Here is a 20,818-nt window from a genome sequence, read left to right as displayed (position 1 = left end):
CCTTCTATACCAGACTTCCTCAACCTCGGCCCTCCAGATGTATTGAGACTACAATTCCCATCATCCCCGACCACTGGTCCTGCTAGCTAGGGATCATGGGAGTTGTAGGCCAAAAACATCTGGAGGGCCAAGAATGAGGAAGCCTGTTCTATACGGTACTACAGCTTCTGCAGCACTTGCATGCCTATCTTATCTATTTACGGCGAACTCTACTTGTTTTAGTCCCTGCTCCCTAGACGCCAGCATGGAATATTCATCAATACTCCAACTCTTGAGGGGGAAGACTGAATCACAGAAAACAGTGCAACCGCTCAGGGCATGTGTGTGTGTGTAAATGGGACACTTACAGAAGGGTAATAATATAATAATAATACTAATAATTTATTATTTGTACCCCGCCCATCTGGCTGGGTTTCCCCAGCCACTCTGGGCGGGTTCCATAGAAACAAAAAATACAGTAAAATATCACAGATTAAAAACTTCCCTGAACAGGGCTGCCTTAAGATGTCTTCTAAATGTCAGGTAGTTATTTATCGCTTTGACATCTGATGGGAGGGCGTTCCACAGGGCGGCCGCCACTACCGAGAAGGCCCTCTGCCTGGTTCCCTGTAGCTTTGCTTCTCGCAGTGAGGGAACCGCCAGAAGGCCCTCGGAGCTGGACCTCAGTGTCCGGGCAGAACGATGGGGGTGGAGACGCTCCTTCAGGTATACTGGGCCAAGGCCGTTTAGGGCTTTAAAGGTCAACACCAGCACTTTGGAAACCAAAACCCTGGAAGCTTAGAAGGCAGAAGGAAACCTCCCACGGTGCCTTAAGAAAGGAGGACTGTTTTTTGGTTGAACAGTTGGCACAACCATCTGTTCACTCCTGTGGTTTGGCTGCTACAAGCCCATCACTGCCCGTGATTTCCAACCCCACAGAAGCAGCTTACTCTTAATAGGGCAGAACCCCCATCTTTCATCTTTGCCGTAATCCTGTGTGGTGGCACACCAGAGGTGACCATCTCCACGCCCCATGCTGGTGCAGTCATAGAACCACTGGTTGTCATACTTGAAGGGGATGGTACAGGGCTTCCCGTGAGAGTTGCCTTGAATGGTGTAAATTTCTGGAGGAACAGAAGAGAGAGAGATAAAACACACAGAGAGAAAGAGCTCATATGGAGAGTCCTTCTTTGATACGGAGAGACAGAATGCTTATCATTTAACCCCAAAGGCCTTGGCAACCTACAAGTGAAACTCGGAAAATTAGAATATCATGGAAAAGCTCTTCTGCAGTGCTGGGTCTCATGTCTCTCATCTGTCTCTTGACAAATCTCTTTTCTGATGAGAGCAGCTTTTGCATCTCATTTGGAAACCAAGGACCCAGAGTCTGGAGGAAGAATGGGGAGGCACACAATGCTTGAAGTCCAGTGTGAAGTTTCCATAGTCTGGGTTGATTTGGAGGGCCATATCATCAGCTGGTGTTGGTCCACTGAGCTTCATTAAGTCCAGGGTCAACGCAGCCGTCTACCAGGAGATTTTAGAGCACTTCATGCTTCCTTTCGCAGACGAGCTTTATGGAGATGCTGACTTCATTTTCCAGCAGGACTTTGGCACCTGCCCACACTGCCCAAAGTACCAAAACCTGGTTTAATGTCCATGGGATTACTGTGCTTGATTGGCCAGCAAACTTGCCTGACCTGAACCCCATAGAGAATCTATGGGGCATTGCCAAGAGAAAGATGAGAGACATGAGACCGAGCAATGCAGAAGAGCTGAAGGCTGCTATTGAGGCATCCTGGTCTTCCATAACTCCTCAGCTGTGCCACAGGCTGATCGCATCCATGCCACGCCACATTGAGGCAATAATTGATGCAAAAGGGGCCCAAACCAAGTACTGAGTACATATGCATGCTTCTACTTCTCAGAGGCCCAATATTGCTCTATTTGCAGTCCTTGTTTTGCTGATTTCGTTTAAAATTCTAATTTTCTGAGATTGTCAATTTGGGGTTTTCATCAGCTGTACGCCATGATCATCACAATTATAACAAATAAAGGCTTGACATATCTCGCTTTGCATGTCATGAGTCTATCTCATATATTAGTTTCACCTTTTAAGTTGAATTACTGAAATAAATGAACTTTTCCACAATATTCTAATTTTCTGAGTTTCACCTGTATGTTCTTGCATTCTTGTAACTTAACATTCAACACGCCATTCCACAACTCCTCCGGCTAGCTGTGCCCTCACAGCATACCCTGCCTGACTTCAAATTAATCCAGCACATATTTGGGCTGGCGGGCTGCTCCACTGAGCACATGATGAAATTTTTTCCACATGCACCAAGAGTATGTGCGCCCTGCGCTACCAAAACAAACATAAAAATCCTGCATCAAGCAGACACAGGGCTTGTTTGTTAATGGAAGGATGCAGACTGAAGCACAGCTGGCTGAAAAAGCTTCAAGGTCATCAAACTAGCAAATGGCAGAGACATCAAATAAGATCATTTGCATCTGAGTCCCTAAATATTCAGCAGGGAAACTGATCTCTCACAGGGTTTGGAAACGTACATGCGTTGGCCTCAATTCCCAAAGAAAAAGATTTCGTCTATTTACTGCGGCAAAAATAGGAGACACTTAAAAAAGGTCTTCCCGACTATTCAATCCAGAATTGGTTCGCAAGGTTTTGGGGTTTGGCATTGTCTGAAAAGTTAGCACATCAAAAGCGGACTGGGAAGAGGCAAAGCAAAACAAGAACTTCTTTGAAATGTGATTCCCCCCTTCCTCTCCTAATATATCAACAAAGCAGAGGTGGTGAGGATTAGCCCTCTGTGAGCTCATTTGTCCTTTTAGAAAGACTTATGAATTTTGGGCTACGACTCCATTCATATTTGTAAACTGCTCTCTGGTCCAAGTTCTGAGTTTTTCGTTCATTTGGTCACCTATTCCAATACATGTATATGTACTCAGGTATTTTTTTCCTCCCAAAAAAGTCCGCATCAACATAGCCCAAATTTTCTGCCAAAGAACAGCTCAGTTCCGTGAAGTAAATAAATTACTCAAATTAAACAAAAATGGCATTTTTGTCATGCACTTATTTTGAAGCACTGGAATGCTGATCCTGTGGAAATTCGGTCCTCCATCTAGCTCAATAGATTCTATCAGGTACCTGCCTATGTACCTCTGCCTATCTTTGCAGCCTTGAGGGACAGAAAAGCAACCTATCACAGAGTGGTTTTATGCTGCAATTTAGAACACACATAGGTTTGGTGAAAGAGGGTTCCATCCAGGCTAAATTAGTTGAGCTTTAATCCTGCGCTCATTTTAGTGGAACCTTCGTTAGTCATGGCTAACTTTCCTCGCTGGAAATCATAGGGTGCTCCCAGACGGGGACAATTTAGCAGCAGGGAATCGCTGTTCTGCTTTAAGCTGGAAGTGGAATAAAGGTAAAGGTACCCCTGCCCGTATGGGCCAGTCTTGACAGATTCTAGGGTTGTGCGCCCATCTCACTCAAGAGGCCGGGGACCAGCGCTGTCCGGAGACACTTCCGGGTCACGTGGCCAGCGTGACATCGCTGCTCTGGTGAGCCAGAGCCGCACACAGAAACGCCGTTTACCTTCCCGCTAGTAAGCGGTCCCTATTTATCTACTCGCACTTAGGGGTGCTTTCGAACTGCTAGGTTGGCAGGTGATGGAACCGAACAACGGGAGCGCACCCCGCTGCGGGGATTCGAACCGCCGACCTTTCGATCGGCAAGCCCTAGGCGCTGAGGCTTTTACCCACAGCGCCACCCGCGTCCCAGAAGTGGAATAGCCACTCTTAATACCCTGTAGCCAAAGGGCAATCTCTCTTTCCCCAGGCTTGTAAGTTAAGAGAGAGAGAATCTGCTCTGAGACCACTGTGTGAGGATAAAAAAGGTAAAGGGACCCCTGACCATTAGGTCCAGTCGTGACCGACTCTGGGGTTGCGGCGCTCATCTCGCTTTATTGGCTGAGGGAGCCGGCGTACAGCTTCCAGGTCATGTGGCCAGCATGACTAAGCCACTTCTGGCGAACCAGAGCAGCGCACGGAAACGGCGTTTACCTTCCCGCCAGAGCGGTACCTATTTATCTACTTGCACTTTGACGTGCTTTCGAACTGCTAGGTTGGGAGGAGCAGGGACCGAGCAACGGGAGCTCACCCCGGCGCGGGGATTCGAACCGCTGACCTTCTGATCGGCAAGTCCTAGGCTCTGTGGTTTAACCCACAGCGCCACCCGCGTCCCTACTGTGTGAGGATAAAGGATTACAAACTCTCTCCCCCTGCCTGACTACCAATCACAGTTGCCTTCAACTGCAGTCTCTTTTTTTGGCGGTGGGAGGTGGGGGAAAACAGATTTAAAGGTAGTATTATTTAGGTAAAAGGAAGGGTTAATGTGACACAGCTGATTCCTAGGAGGAGAGCTAGACCCTAGAGAAGGAAATGGTTAGAACGCAATCGACAAAACAGCTGAGCAATCTCCAAAGGCCATATGATCTAACCCAGGCATGGCCAAACTTGGCCCGCCAGCTGTTTTTTGGGACTACAATTCCCATCATCCCTGACCGCTGATCCTGTTAGCTAGGGATGATGGGAGTTGTAGTCCCAAACCAGCCAAATTTGTAATGAAATGGATCATCTAAACCTGGAGAAAATGTACAATTGTTCTATTGAGCTATAAAACTCGGAATTTTCAAGCAATGAATAAAAACAAGATCTGAACTGCAAACATGTTTATTTTATTTTGTAAAATTTGTACACCGTTTGATTGTGGGGGGCAAAAGAAAAGCCTCAAAGGGGTTTACGAAAAGATAAAGCGGGGGATGCTTTGTTAAGGGGATGCAGATTCCTCTTTGAAAGTCAGTAAAAGCACAGCTATTTCACAGCAAGGGCCCAGTGTGGAAACAGCCAGAAGGCAACCAACTTAACCTGGATTCAAACTAAAGCAATTTAAACCGCAATTTCACTATGCAGCTGTTTCCAATGCAAACTGAGGCTGATGTTTGAACTTAAGAGTTATTTAGACTGAATGGTGGTCGGTGGCTTTGGCGACGGCCCAGACTTTGGCAAAATGAAACTCAAGAGAGACTGTTAAAATATGGTGGGAACGCAGTGAGCATCGCGGATGAGAGGCAAAGAATCAGGGACCCATCTTTCAGAAACACAGCACCATTTTCCCGTGTGGCTTTTACAAACAGTTGGAAATTTTACGATTTCTGACGCTCCACTCAACTATGATTTGCAGAGCAATCCTAAGCTCTGAAAACTCCTAACTCAGTGCGGAACATAGAAGGAACCACTTTTGCTGTGCTAGACCCAGCATTGGTGCATCTGAGCAGTGGCGTAGCGTGGGGGGTACAGGGGGGGCCGGCCGCACTGGGCGCAACACCTGGGGGTTAGGGTTAGGGGGCGCAAATCCACGGGTTAGGGGGTGCAAATCCACGGGTTAGGGGGCGCAAATTACTTGCCTTGCCCCGGGTGCTGACAACCCATGCTACGCCACTGCATCTGAGAGACACGCCTTCTGAATTCGCACGGCAAACCCTGAAACACATACAGCGGTACCTTGGTTCTCGAACTAAATCTGTTCCGGGAGTCCGTTTGACTTCGGAAAATGTTTGAAAACCAAGGCGCGGCCTCCAATTGGAGCTTTCCGAACTCAATTGGAAGCCGTGTTGGACGTTTGGCTTCCGAAAAACGTTCGCAAACCAGAACACTCACTTCTGGGTTTGCAGGATTCGGGAGCCGATTTGTTTTGGAGTCAAGCTGTTCGACTACCAAGGTACCACTGTGCTACCAGCAACAGCAAAGAATGAGAAAGAAAAGTTTCAAAGCTCTACTAGAGGCTTTACCCGAATACGGCCTGGAGCACAAATCTTCATCGTGGCCGTAGATCTTCCACTGGCCTCCTCGTGCCTGATCGCCCCTCTCCGATGGTGTCAGTGACCAGTTCCCCAACCTGGAGCTCAAATACTGGGAAAGTTGGTCACCCAGGCTCCGGCAGTTCCACCGCATGTTGACAGATTCCCGGTCGCACTCGTAAGTGCCTAGTGCCTGGGCTGTTGCGCTGGAGTTTGCAGACTTCCAGGAGACCCCCAAGCACTGCATGGTCCCAACGTTGAAAAGCCGGTTCCGGGAAACCCATTTCCACTTCTGCGCTGGGAGGCTGGTGTTGCAACTCTTGGAAATTTTCACTAGAGAGTCCTTAGTCTCCAAGCAGCCTTGCAGGCCACTGCTATAGATGAGGAATATCCCAGAGTCTGTGAAAATTAAAACAAAATACAGTCATACCTCGGGTTACAGGCACTTCAGGTTGCGTTTTTTCGGGTTACAGACCGAAACCTGGAAGTACCGGAACGGGTTACTTCCAGGTTTCGGCGGTCGCGCATGTGCAGAAGTGTTAAATCACGCTTTGAGCATGCGCAGAAGTGCCGAATCGCAACCGGTGCATACATAGACGCACCGCTGCGGGTTATGAATGCTGCAGGTTGCGAACGTGCATCCCGCACAGATCACGTTCGCAACCCGAGAGTCCACTGTAAACTTTTATATACAGTGGTACCTTGGGTTACATACGCTTCAGGTTACATACGCTTCAGGTTACAGACTCCGCTAACCCAGAAATAGTACCTCGGGTTAAGAACTTTGCTTCAGGACGAGAACAGAAATCGTGCAGCGGCAGCAGGAGGCCCCATTGGCTAAAGTGGTGCTTCAGGTTAAGAACAGATTCAGGTTAAGAACAGACCTCGAGGACGAATTAAGTTCTTAACCTGAGGTAAAGGTAAAGGGACCCCTGACCATTAGGTCCAGTCATGACTGATTCTGGGGTTGTGGCGCTCATCTCGCTTTACTGGCCGAGGGAGCCGGTGTACAGCTTCTGGGACATATGGCCAGCATGACTAAGCCGCTTCTGGAGAACCAGAGCAGCGCACGGAAACACCGTTTACCTTCCCACTGGAGCAGTACCTATTTATCTACTTGCACTTTGTGCTTTCAAACTGCTAGGTTGACAGGAGCTGGGACCGAACAACGGGAGCTCACCCCGTCGCCATTCGAACCGCCAACCTTCTGATTGGCAAGTCCTAGTCTCTGTGGTTTAACCCACAGCGCCACCCGCGTCCCTTCCTAACCTGAGGTACCGCTGTTATAAAAAAACCCTCCATGTAGTTAGCAACTCCCTGTCACAGACAGGACCATCCTCACAACAACACAGGTCAACCCACTAATTCAGAGGCCAGGTTGCTCACCAAGGCAAGACAGTTTGAACCTATTAAACTGATCCTGGCCTGACTGCACTGGCCAACAATTAAGTTTCTGAGCCCAAATCAAAGTGCTGGTTTTGACCTACAAAGCTTTAAAAGGCTCAGGACTGCAATATCTCCCCCATTATGAAATGACCCGGACCCTACAATGATAAACATCTGAGGCCCTTCTTTGTGTGCCCCTCCATGAGAGGTCTGGAGGGTGACAACATGAGAAGGGGCCTTTTCTGCAGTGGCTCCCCGTTTGCAGTTTGCTCTCCCCAGAGAGGCTCACCTGGGGCCTTCATAACGTACCTTTAGGCACCAGTCAAGTGTTACGTTCTACTCAGGATGCGAACGGGTCTCCGGAACGGATCCCGTTCGCATCCAGAGGTACCACTGTACTGTATTTTGTGTTCTTATTTTGTAATTTTATGTTCCCCTGTGATCTTTGGAGTAAGATTGGTATACACATTTAATAAACAAATCCATGAAATGAAATGAAAACATGAGTTAGAGCAGGCATAATGTGGAATAGTGCCCAGATCTGGTGGGATCTGCTTTCAATAGCCCCATATTGGTAGCAAACAGCTCTGCAGGAATCAAGTATGAGGTAGTTTGGCAGGGGCAGCCAACCAGAATAGTACTGTATACAACCACCTCTGAATATGAAAACATGCATTCTTGCAGAACCGCATTTTACTTGCTGCTTTGCTTAAAACCCCAAACGGTTATTAAAACCTGCAATTACCTTCTCGCACCAAGCCGATCTCTTTAGCAAAGCTCCTCTCAACACCCAGGCCATAGCTGGAGTCAGGCTTTAGCCATGTTTCTGACTTAACGGCAAGGTTTTCAGCTGATGAGATGTTGCTTCTAGATTTTATACAATGTGCTGTTCTGATGACCGTAACACTTCCGTCAGCAGAATGCTCCAAAGGGTTGGGGAACCAGAAATCGATTGCTTCCATGTCCTGCTGACGGAAGCCATACTAACACCACAAGATACAACCATCTCAAACCCTCCAAGAGTGCCTATTCCCCAGGAACAGCCCCAAATTTACAGAAGCAGTTTAGGATTTGATCCTGGAATGTCCCGCTTTTCCTTAGGACGTCCCTATTTTCCTCAGAGAATCATAGAGTTGGAAGAGACCACAAGGGCCATCGAGTCCAACCCCCTGCCAAGCAGGAAACACCATCAGAGCACTCCTGACATATGGTTGTCAAGCCTCTGCCTAAAGACCTCCAAAGAAGGAGACTCCACCACACTCCTTGGCAGCAAATTCCACTGTCGAACAGCTCTTACTGTCAGGAAGTTCTTCCTAATGTTTAGGTGGAATCTCCTTTCTTGTAGTTTGGATCCATTGCTCCGTGTCCGCTTCTCTGGAGCAGCAGAAAACAACCTTTCTCCCTCCTCTATGTGACATCCTTTTATATATTTGAACATGGCTATCATATCACCCCTTAACCTCCTCTTCTCCAGGCTAAACATGCCCAGCTCCCTTAGCCGTTCCTCATAAGGCATCATTTCCAGGCCTTTGAGAAATGTTGGAGGATATCAGGGTAGATTTGATTTAAATCAAATCTATTTAAATCACGATTTAAATTACTAGTCGCTGTGGTCTAAACCACTGAGCCTCAAAGGCTTGCCGATCAGAAGGTCGGTGGTTCGAATCCCCACGATGGGGTGAGCACCCATTGCTCTGTCCCAGCTCCTGCCAACCTAGCAATTCAAAAGCACACCAAAAAGTGCAAGTAGATAAATAGGTACCGCTCCGGCGGGAAGGTAAACGGCATTTCAGTGTGTTGCTCTGGTTTCGCCAGAAGCAGCCTAGTCATGCTGGCCACATAACCTGGAAAAACTGTCTGCAAACAAACGCCAGCTCCCTCGGCCTGTAAAGCGAGGTGAGCGCTGCAACCCGAGTCGTCTGCAACTAGACTTAACTGTCAAGGGCCCTTTACCTTTTTAAGACTTGATTTAAATCACTAGTCAGTAAGACTTGATTTAAATCATATTTTTTTACAGAAAGACTCATTCTTGCGGGTATAATCTTAATATTTACAACCAGAAAGTGGTTTCATTTTTGGAATGATAAATTTTCAGAGTTGTTTCTACAGTTCTATCAAAAATTCACTGATTTGGTTATACTATTAGAAATAGAAAGACAGGTAATTATGAAATTATTGTTTATATTTCTGCTGTACTTTATTGGATGGAGAATAATACTCATTTCCTTAATAACAATTTAAACAATTTATTTAACTAAAACAATAACATTATAGCCTATGTATCCATGTTTGTTAACTGATGTGGTTAAACGATTTTTTTTAAAAAAAACACAACCTCAGACTGAGTTTTAGCACACATGAAAAGCTTAAAACAAATCCTTATTTCCTGATGAATAGCCTTTGGACCATAATGTAGCTTAAACAGAAAACTATCTTTAGAAAGATTTTTCCTCCAAAAGCATTTTATTTTAAAAATCTGATTGAAATAAAAAAAAAATCTGATTTAAATTTTAAAAATTAGGTTTTTTTATTTAAAAAAAAACACAGTGATTTTTATCCACCCTGGAGGGTATGGAGTTATGTGACCCACCCAGCCAAGGAGGTAAGTAACTAGACAACCTTCAGATCTGAAGGCAGCCCTGTATAGGGAAGCTTTTTTAATGTTCAATGTTTTACTATGTTTTTATATAGGCTGGAAGCTGCCCAGAGTGACTGGGGCAACCCAGTCAGATGGAAAAGGTACTGTTGTTGTTGTTGTTAAACAGGACATCCCTATTTTCATTGGGACGTGGGTGGCGCTGTGGGTAAAAGCCTCAGCGCCTAGGGCTTGCCGATCGAAAGGTCGGCGGTTCGAATCCCCGCAGCGGGGTGCGCTCCCGTTGCTCGGTCCCAGCGCCTGCCAACCTAGCAGTTCGAAAGCACCCCCGGGGGCAAGTAGATAAATAGGGACCGCTTACTAGCGGGAAGGTAAACGGCGTTCCGTGTGTGGCTCTGGCTTGCCAGAGCAGCGATGTCACACTGGCCATGTGACCCGGAAGTGTCTCCGGAAAGCGCTGGCCCCCGGCCTCTTGAGTGAGATGGGCGCACAACCCTAGAGTCTGTCAAGACTGGCCCGTACGGGCAGGGGTACCTTTACCTTTTATTTTCATTGGGGAAACCTTGGAGGGTATGCCATATAGATATATAGATATTTAATCATTCACTCTCAAGATCCCTTTCCGTGCAGGTACAAAAGGAGGCAGTGGTGTCAGCACCCCCACGCTCCTGGATAGATGAGTTTAGAAACCGTAAGGTCATACTCAACTGTCCAGACCAGAAAAAGAATTTGCGCCTATGACCAAAAGGGAGAGATCGGCTGACTCTAAAAACAGACAAAGGGCTAAAAGTAGAAAATTACCACTTGCAGGAGAACTTAGAAAATTACAGCCGCTGGAGGTTTCAGAACCTTTTACAGGAGGGGAAACACAAAGGCAAGTTACCGTATTTTTCGCTCTATAGGATGCACTGGATGATAGGACGCACCAAGTTTGGGGGACAGGAAAACAAGGAAAAAAATATTTTGAAACCCAGAAGCCAGAACAGCAAGAGGGATCTGGCTTTTGGGATACCGTGTGGCTGTTCTGGATTCTGCGATAACTGCGCCAAGCCTCTTCAGGGCAGCGGGATGAAGGCTCCCGCATGGATCACGTTCGCAACCCAAGCGTTCACTGTATTTGGTAAACGGGCACTGATCCCGACCAACTTTCCACATTATTGCTGCATCCATGCACCAGGGAACTCTGGGAATTGTAGTTCTGTGAAGGGAATCAATGCAAAATGACTCCTTCCATCTGTGGCAAAGGACTCCTCTCAGGCGATGCTCCTTTCCTAGGAGGAAGAGAGCTTGTGGACCTAACCCCAAGCCAGGAAGTTGCTTTCGAGGTTAGAAAATATAGCATTTTTTTTATTTGTATTTTTGGGTAGCAAGACCTGGAGGAAGTGGAAAACTCTATATCCAACTTTGTGAAAGGATTCTCTTAAAACAGGCGCAGGCAAACTCGGCCCTCCAGATGTTTTGGGACTGCAACTCCCATCATCCCTAGCTAACAGGACCAGGGGTCAGGGATGATGGGAGTTGTAGTCCCAAAACATCTGGAGGGCCATGTTTGCCTTTGCCTGTCTTAAAACAACCCTCAAGTACTGTTGCTGAAGGAAGCACGTCCAGTTCTGTTCTTTGGATATGTTAGATCCTGCAGATAATAATAATAATAATAATAATAATAATAATAATAATAATAATAATAAATTTTATTTATATCCCACCCTCCCTAGCCGAAGCCGGGCTCAGGGCAGCTAACAACAATAAAATAATACAACATTCTAAAATCATTTCATTATAAAATTAATTCAAATCAAATTGATGGCAACCATTGGGCTAGAGTTCTGTGAAGATTACCAAAGATTATTCAAATCAAATTGATGGCAACCATTGGGCTAGAGTTCTGTGAAGATTACCAAAGATTCCACTTGGCCAAAGGCCTGGTGGAACAGCTCTGTCTTGCAGGCCCTGCGGAAAGATGTCAAGTCCCGCAGGGCCCTAGTCTCTTGTGACAGAGCGTTCCACCAGATCAGAGCCACAGCCAAAAAAGCCCTGGCTCTGGTTGAGGCCAGTCTAACCTCTCTGTGGCCTGGGACCTTCAGGATGTTTTTGTTTGAAGACCGTAAGTTCCTCTGTGCGACATACCAGGAGATGCGGTCCCGTAGGTACGAGGGTCCTAGGCTGTATAGGGCTTTAAAGGTTAAAACCAGCACCTTAAACCTGATCCTGTACTCCACCGGGAGCCAGTGCAGCTGGTATAGCACCGGGTGAATGTGATCCCGCAGCGAGGACCCCGTAAGGAGTCTCGCCGTGGCATTCTGCACCCGCTGGAGTTTCTGGGTCAGTCTCAAGGGCAGCCCCACGTAGAGAGATGCTACTGTTATCAAGAGGGCTATCTGCAAAGCAGTCATACCAGGACTCAATTTTCTCATTGCAGAAAGGTTATTTTGTGGTCCAGTATAAAACGGGCGTTGCCTCAATACGTTCTAATGCTCTGCTCGGACCTAAACTTAATAACTGATGTGGTTGAAAAGCCAAAAGCGCATAACCTTAAATCGATGGCTTTCATCCAGCTTGCTTTCAAGTGAATTGAGCGGAACGAAACCAACCAAGCCATTCAGACAGAGCCAATGGCCTCATCCAGGGCTGTGTGAGAATGGAAGCTCAAACGTCGCAAAGTGACATTTGAGACCCGACCTGGTACAGAGGAAACGTGTCGAAGGAATTTACACTGCACAACATCCAGAGGGTTTAAATTAGCATCGGAATCCCATAAAGTAATGGAGCTCAAGGTTCAGCCAAGTACTGCAGAAATAAAGTTATGGCCTTTTGTTTGGGGTTTTTTTTTTAAAAGCAGCAGAATTTGAATAGCTTCTTCTACGCCAATATTCTTGTTGATCTGTTCAGAAGGTTGAAAATCTATTCCCAAATAGTTAAAAACTGTTACTTGTTCAATAAGCTGCTCATCTAAATACCATTTGGGGAAGGTGTGTGTATCATTTAGAAAACACCATTACCTTCTTTTTAACAATATTCAGAAAATACCCTCACACCCATTTTTTTCTGGACTAGAATTGTAGGATCATCTGCATCCAATAAAACAGAATTCTTTTTGTGGCCAACTTGGAGACGTGATAAGTTAGCGATGACAGAAACTCAACAATATCATTTGTATATAGGTGAAATAGGACAACAGCTTAAAAATGGCACGGGATCTGTAAAAGATGGATCTCTGGTACACTGCACTTTCCGGCACGTATTAATATACAAAGTTTTAAAGGGGAAAAGGAGAGTTTTTTATAGTTAATTAGACCACTTTTCCCGAAATCCCAAAAGGGCAATGCTGCCTTTAGATCAATAAAAGCTGCATACTATATAAAGCACCTCTGAGGGTTATGTGTTTGTGTGTGTGTTTATATGCAAAAACAGCCTAAAAGGTGGGGGGGGGGGGATAAAATCATTGCTCCAGAGCTTCTGTCGCAAGCTGTTTCAGAGCTTTTACACAAATAATAATAACAACAACACCCTTTTTAGAAACAACACTCAGAGGTGTTAAATGGTGCTTTAAAACGCTGCCCACACACTTGGCCACTGTTGGTGGCCAATCTGGATTTCCAGAGAGAAAAGGTTTCCTATACAAAGCATACCTCAGATTGCTCCAGAAGGTCAGTCGAGTTAAATTGCCTCCATGGGGACCTTCCATCCACCCTCCCAAGGCAAATCCATGCTGCAGTTGCAGGCAGAAGACTCAGGTCGCATAAACACGGATGCAAGTACAAGAAACTTTTGCCCCTACCAAACTAAAAGGTAAAGGGTCCCCTGATCATTAGGTCCAGTCATGGCCAACTCTGGGGTTGCGGCGCTCATCTCGCTTTATGGGCCGAGGGAGCCGGCGTACAGCTTCTGGGTCTTGTGGTCAGCATGACTAAGCCGCTTCTGGCGAACCAGAGCAGCGCACGGAAACATCGTTTACCTTCCCGCCGGAGTGGTACCTATTTATCTACTTGCACTTGACGTACTTTCGAACTGCTAGGTTGGCAGGAGCAGGGACCGAGCAACGGGAGCTCACCCCGTCACGGGGATTCGAACCACCAACATTCTGATCAGCAAGTCCTAGGCTCTGTGGTTTAACCCACAGCGCCACCCGCGTCCCCCCTACCAAACTACTAAAGTTAAATTCTGAATCAAACTGGAAGCTCGTCAGTGTGCACAAATCTAGTTTTTAACAGGTCTGCGGTTGTACTAAGGGAAACCTGGGAGAAATGGAGGACAAAACTGGAGCAAATTCAACAGGGACATACATGGAAAGAAGCTGCAACGGTGCAGTGTGGAGCGAGAAAGGGTCGAGAATCCTGGAATTCCAATGGAGGAAAAGTCCACCCCATACATTTACACCCATGCCTTCCCCCGATGAATCAGGGGGATGGCATTTCTCTCAACAACTTTCAGCACCCTTAACAAACTTCCCTTTCCCAGAATTCTTTGGGTGAAGCCATGACGCTTGACGTGGCGTAACAGTGCTTTAAATCATGGGTAGGCAAACTAAGGCCAGGGGCTGGATCCAACCCAGGTAAAGGTAAAGGTACCCCTGCCCGTACGGGCCAGTCTTGACAGACTCTAGGGTTGTGCGCCCATCTCACTCAAGGGGCTGGGGGCCAGCGCTGTCCGCAGACACTTCCGGGTCACGTGGCCAGCGTGACGAAGCTGCATCTGGCGAGCCAGCAAAGCACACGGAAACGCCGTTTACCTTCCCGCCAGTAAGCGGTCCCTATTTATCTACTTGCACCCAGGGGTGCTTTCGAACTGCTAGGTTGGCAGGCGCTGGGACCGAACAGCGGGAGCGCACCCCGCCGCGGGGATTCAAACCGCCGACTTTCGATTGGCAAGCCCTAGGCACTGAGGCTTTAACCCACAGCGCCACCCGCGTCCCTGGATCCAACCCAATCACCTTCTAAATCCGGCCGGTCCGTGCATCAGCGTGTTTTTACATGAATAGAATGTGTGCTTTTATTTAAAATGCATTATCTGGGTTATTTGTGGGACCTGCCTGGTGTTTTTACATGAGTAGAATGTGTCCTTTTATTTAAAATGCATCTCTGGGTTATTTGTGGGGCATAGGAATTCGTTCATTTCCCCCCCCAAAAATATAGTCCGCCCCCCCCCACTAGGTCTGAGGGACAGTGGACCAGCCCCCTGCTGAAAAAGTCTGCTGACCCCTGCTTTAAATGTTGGGTGTGACCTACAGCACCCAAATGTGGTAGACAGACCAGGTTCCATTGCAGCATGTTGATACTGATAGCTGGTTTGGCCAACTACAAGATGTTTCACAAAAAGCCTTTCCACATCACTGATACAGTGGTACCTCAGGTTAAGTACTTAATTCGTTCCGGAGGTCCGTTCTTAACCTGAAACTGTTCTTAACCTGAAGCACCACTTTAGCTAATGGGGCCTCCCACTGCCGCCATGCCACCGCAGAACGATTTCTGTTCTCATCCTGAAGCAAAGTTCTTAACCTGAAGCACTATTTCTGGGTTAGGGGAGTGTGTAACCTGAAGCGTATGTAACCTGAAGCGTATGTAACCCGAGGTACCACTGTATTCGGGTCTGTTCCCTACTGGCCTGCCTTCTTCTGAGCTCACATGCCACATACAGAACCAGAGAAGTGACTAACCAGAAAGTCTTCTGTTCTGTTGCCTGCAGTCCTGCGACAACCAGGGCTGGATTTACGTAAAAGCTAAACAAGCTATAGCTTAGTGTCCCACTGTCTTGGGGGACCCCCCAAAAATTTAAAGGGGAAAAAAACTAGATGTACATTTCCAAAATATAAGATAAAAAAACCTATTTACAGCAACAGTGTTTTGTGTTGTGTAGGTTCCTATTTGTTATGTGCAAGTAGCTTTAGATACCTATTAGGTCCATAAATCACCATATAGTATATATTCAACACAAAAACAGTGGAAATTTGTTGTTGACAAAGGATAGCTGGACATATAAAGGGCCCCATACCTTCAGTAATTTAGGGCCTCATCAAACCTAAATCCGGGCCCGGCTGGAACAAAACACAAGCATCTTCCAGGATACTTTTTCCTTTTAGGCAAAGGTTTTGGTGGCGAGAGCTATAGAAAGCAGGCTTTGATCTGCTCATTCCTTTCTTCTCAAGTACAGTGGTACCTTGGTTCTCAAACACAATCCATTCCAGAAGACTGTTCGCGTTCCGAAACGTTTGAAAACCGAGGCGCAAAGGGCTGCCTTCAAATTCAACTGAGAAAATTGGAAAACATGCAGCGGAAGCTGTTTGACTTCTGGGGTGCGTTCAAAAATGGAAGCATTTACTTCCGGGTTTTCGGCGTTCAGGTTCCAAAACGTTCATCAATGGAGACGTTCAAGAACCGAGGTAACACTGTATTATTATTGTTGTTGTTGTTGTTGTTGTTAATCAATTAATTAAATTACTCTATAGCCCTTCATCCGAAGATTACAGGGCGGTTTACAACATAAAAACAAACAAAAAAAATATGCCATAATAGCAAACGAAAAGAATGACCCACCATACAGTTTTAAAATCCATAGGTTGTTTAATTAGCAAGAGGCCTGGGAGAAGATTAATGTTTTTGCCTGGCGCCTAAATATATGTAACAAAAGCACCAGGAAAGCCTTCCAGGGTAGAGCACTCCACAAATGGGGAGCTACCACTGAAAAGGCCCTGCCCTCGTATTGCCCCCCCCCGACCTCTTTTGGAGAGGGCGTATGAAGAAAGGCCTCAGATGATGATGTCCCCTGTGTGAGTGTCTGAGGGCCCTGCTCTTGCCACTTACCATCTGGCCTGCGGCGGGGCCTGAAGCCTCAAAAGGACTGCTCTGCTGCCCAGGAGGACTCCCCTGTGTGAGTGCCTGAGGGCCCTGCTCTTGCCACTTACCACCTGGCCCAGGGCGGGGCCTGACAGGCCTCACAAGGACTGCTCCTGCCACCTACTATCTGGCCTAGGGTGGGGCCTCACAAGGACGGTTGTTGCCACTGATGCTGCTACTGCCCAGGAGGACCCGGAGGGGTGCAGAGTTCTTTTTAACATGTTTTAAAATCTCCCTTTCCCTTTAGATTTTTATATATGGGGGTGGGATGGATGTTTGGGTGGGCTTGGGAATTTGTTAGATTTTGATGAATTTGTAATTTTTGCAGTTTTTATTTGTATTGTTTTATTGTTTTCTGGGTTGTTTTTGTTTTTAGTTTTTATTGTTTTAAGGTTTTATTGTTTTAGGCTGCGAAAGAATAACATTAATTGCCATCAATGGAGGCTACTATGAGGCTTGGGATTGCTACCGTGGAGGGGCGAGGGAGGTATGGCGGTGGGGGCAGATGTTATAGGCGAAGGGGATCGAGATATGGATATGCTCGTACCCCTTCCAATCTGCGCCTCACGAGGGTAGGGTGAGCAAGGATTACTCACCTCCGTCACTGGTGCTGTGCAATGCCAGGTCTATAGGCAACAAAACCGCCACCCTGTGAGATTTCTTTATCTCGCAGGGGGTCGACCTGGCTTGTGTGACGGAGACCTGGGTGTGCGAAGGAGCAACAGTTACCTTACGAGAGATGGCGCCCCCGGGTTTCTCCGTCCTCCACCAGTCGCGGACTGTGGGCCGGGGGGGAAGGGTGGCATTATTAATCCGGGAAGATTGTCCTTTCAGGGCTCTACCATCGCCATCGATCCCCGGCATTGAATGTGTTGGCCTAGTGTGGGGCTCCGAGGTGAGCTTGGCTGTCTGGCTGGTGTACCGGCCACCTAGCGCACCAGCAGCCACCCTGTCAGGCCTGCTGGAGGCTGTGGCCGGCTGGGCCTTGGAGTTCCCTAACCTATTGGTTTTGGGGGACTTCAACATCCATGCTGATGCCACTCCCTCCTCACAGGCTCTGGACCTGGTGTCTTCCATGGAGACACTAGGGCTCTCCTAGTTTGTTTCGGGCCCCACACATCAAGCAGGCCACACGCTGGATTTGATCTTTGGGGTCGGTATAGATGTGATCATGTTTCCTTCGATGAAGGTGCCATGGTCTGATCACTACGCTCTGAAAGCCAGGATTGACATTCCACCCCCACCCTGCTTAGGTGGCGAGCTGATTTGGGCTCGCCCGCAGAGGCTGATGGACCCTGATAGATTCCAATAAACGAGATGAGCGCTGCAACCCCAGAGTTGTCCACGACTGGACCTAATGGTCAGCGGTCCCTTTACCTTTACCTTACCAAGAAGGAACATTGTTCATGGCCACTGTTTTGTGGCGTGAGTTATGACTACAGGTCTCCCACATCCAAGCCCAACATATTAGGGAACAAACTACATTCTTGCATCTCTTTGCATTCTTTGTTTTACCAGCCTCCTCCAAGCTGGTGTCCTCCAGATGTTTTCGACTACAATTCCCATCTACCCCGGCTGGTTTTTACGTGTAAAAGGAGCTGCAGGCAGCAGAGCTTTGCATTTGGTTGGAGCAGTGTACTGTGGGAGTGGGGTGGCCCATTCCTCCTGCTCCCCATTTTCCAGGGGGTGAGGCAGGAATACAAGTTTCTGCGAGTGTTGAGCAGGTACAGTTACCTGGCTGCAAAGGTGCGCAAGCCGCTGAGTGGGAGGAGACAGAGAAGAGAACGTGGTTGTGGGCAATCTCCTACCCCAATCAGCCTATGCAATTAGCCATATATAAGCTGGACCATAAAGAAGGCTGATCACCGAAGAATTGATGCTTTTGAATTATGGTGCTGGAGGAGACTCTGGAGAGTCCCATGGACTGCAAGAAGATCAAACCTCTCCATTCTGAAGGAAATCAGCCCTGAGTGCTCACTGGAAGGACAGATCCTGAAGCTGAGGCTCCAATACTTTGGCCACCTCATGAGAAGAGAAGGCTCCCTGGAAAAGACCCTGATGTTGGGAAAGATGGAGGGCACAAGGAGAAGGGGACGACAGAGGACGAGATGGTGGGACAGTGTTCTCAAAGCTACCAGCATGAGTTTGACCAAACTGCGGGAGGCAGTGGAAGACAGAAGTGCCTGGCGTGCTCTGGTCCATAGGGTCACGAAGAGTCGGACACAACTAAACAACAACAACAACAAGCTGCTCTCACTCCATCATTGCTTCTTTTGCTCTAACTTCCCACCCAAAAGTGAGACAACCCACCGACCACACACTGTTTCATTCCTGACCCTTTTCCCAACAGCCATTTCCCAGCGGCTTCCTGATTTACTTTAAATTACATTTTTTTCGCTTCGTAAGCCACAATGGGGCTCTTTTAGAAATTTATCACGCTGCAACGTTTGTTTGTTTTTGTTAATCCTTTGGTTGCAGACTGCATGGAAACTGGAGCAAAAAAGCAGGGGTTTTATTTATTTATTTAAATGTCACTGTCTGGCACAACTGACCGGGTCCAGACACTGGAGCAAGTTTTGCAAATCTGGCCAACTTGCAAGGCCAGTGTGCTTGCGAAGCAAATACACCGAGCCTTTGACAAAGCTCTGGGGACCAACAAATGCCTCTCATTAGTTTCTCGACTCTATCACTGTTGTTGCTGGCCAAATCGCTATCCTCCTCCTCCGAGGGACAATTGGGAGACCAGCTTGGAAAAGGCGCTCGCTCTTGCTTTTGGAAACACTGATTGCTCTGGAAAAATCCGGTGGTGTGTTGGGGTTTTTATTACGGCCGGACACATGCAAAAAGCCTGCAGGGTTGCAAGGCAGAACTGGTGGGTGAAAGAATTAAATACCCCAAACCTCAGGGGCGCAGAAACAAGAGCATTTATTTCAAATGCAGCAGGGATCAGACCTTGCAACTAGAGAAAAACCTCTCTCTTTTTTGCTGATGGGGAGGTAGAAGAGAAGCAAGTGTGTGCCCCCCCCCCCCAGTTTCTTTCAAAAACAGCCACTTCCATCTCCTCCTCCCTTCGCAATTCCAAACCACATCTGGTTCCATTCAGGTTTCTCCTCCCCTCTTTGCAAAACGCAAGCTCGCGTACACCCCCCAAATGCCCCAACAACTGCCCAAAACGGGGTGGGGGGAGGGAAATGGGGTGGGGGGGTGGGGGAGAAGAGTGCATGCTAACTTTGTGAGGAGCCGACCCCCCTTCTTCTTTTTTAAAGAGGCAGATCTACAAGTACCTCCTTTCACCACCCCCAACCTCCCGCCCTTCTTAAAAGACGCTGCAAGTTTGGAAGTGGAGGAAAAACAAACACATTTGGCCAACTCAGCCCTACCTGGGAGAAGAGCGCAGAGTCCGAGCTCAATGGTCAGAAGGATGCCCAGGGCGCATCTCAGCAAGCGAGGCCGTGGCGAAGAGGGGGGGCTGGGAAGTTTCATAGCTGGGGGGGTGGGGGCTGGGAGTGATCTCCCTCTTCTCCTTCTTTTGCGTCTTGCGCACTCTTTCTCTCTCTCTCCCTGCTGACTCAGGGTCCTTTCCTCCCCTCCTCCTGTTGGGAAGGTGATGGGAGGGTAAAGAGACAGGGAGATGGGAGAGAGACAAGGAATGCGCACCCCCCTTCCCAAAAAAAAAAGAAAAAAGCGCCCCTCCCCTGCCTTCTAAGAATTCAGACGCTGCGTCACGAGCCCCACAGGCTGCCCAGCCAGTTGTGGGCGGAAGGGAAATGGGGGGGCGGGCGGGGGGAGAGAAGCTTTCTCCAAGACTTCTCAAACTTTTTCCGCGGTTTGGCAAGCTGGATGTGCGCTAAGAGGAATTGCAACACGTTGCAAGTGAGGCGGAGGGGGACGGAGAGGAGGAAAGGAGAGAGAGAGAGAGACTCTGGTTTCTGTTCTTCCCCAAACCTTTCTTGCAAGGGGGCGGGAAGCAAGCTCTCTCCCTCTGCCCACCTTAAAAATCAAGAGCATTTCTTCCCACCGCAGCCGCACTTTTTTAAAAGGCACCTCCTTTTTCCTCCCAGCTGCACTCGGGCATTTTTAAATGGGCGCGATGCTGCGCGCGGGGCTGCATGTTTTGTCTTGTTATGCACGGAACGCGAGGAGAGCAGTTT

The 20,818-nt window shown here is 47.8% G+C and overlaps 1 protein-coding gene across 1 annotated transcript in view; it reads right to left on the bottom strand.

Moving 5' to 3' along the window:
* Nucleotides 1-20,818, bottom strand: part of MRC2 (mannose receptor C-type 2) — an 81,773-nt gene extending 60,955 nt beyond the window's left edge. The window contains exons 1-3 of the mRNA XM_083407435.1: nucleotides 20,048-20,818; nucleotides 5,847-6,254; nucleotides 930-1,103 (exon numbers count right to left, since the gene is read on the bottom strand). Of these exons, the coding sequence (XP_083263561.1) occupies nucleotides 930-1,103; nucleotides 5,847-6,254; nucleotides 20,048-20,150 (685 nt within the window). The 5' untranslated portion in view covers nucleotides 20,151-20,818. The remainder of the gene's footprint in view (nucleotides 1-929; nucleotides 1,104-5,846; nucleotides 6,255-20,047) is intronic.

The sequence above is a fragment of the Podarcis tiliguerta genome (assembly GCF_965153285.1).
Source record: "Podarcis tiliguerta genome assembly, chromosome: 13".
Lineage (NCBI taxonomy): Eukaryota > Metazoa > Chordata > Lepidosauria > Squamata > Lacertidae > Podarcis > Podarcis tiliguerta.
The sequence above is the reverse complement of the archived record's forward strand: the minus strand, read 5'-3'. Positions and strand labels throughout refer to the sequence as shown.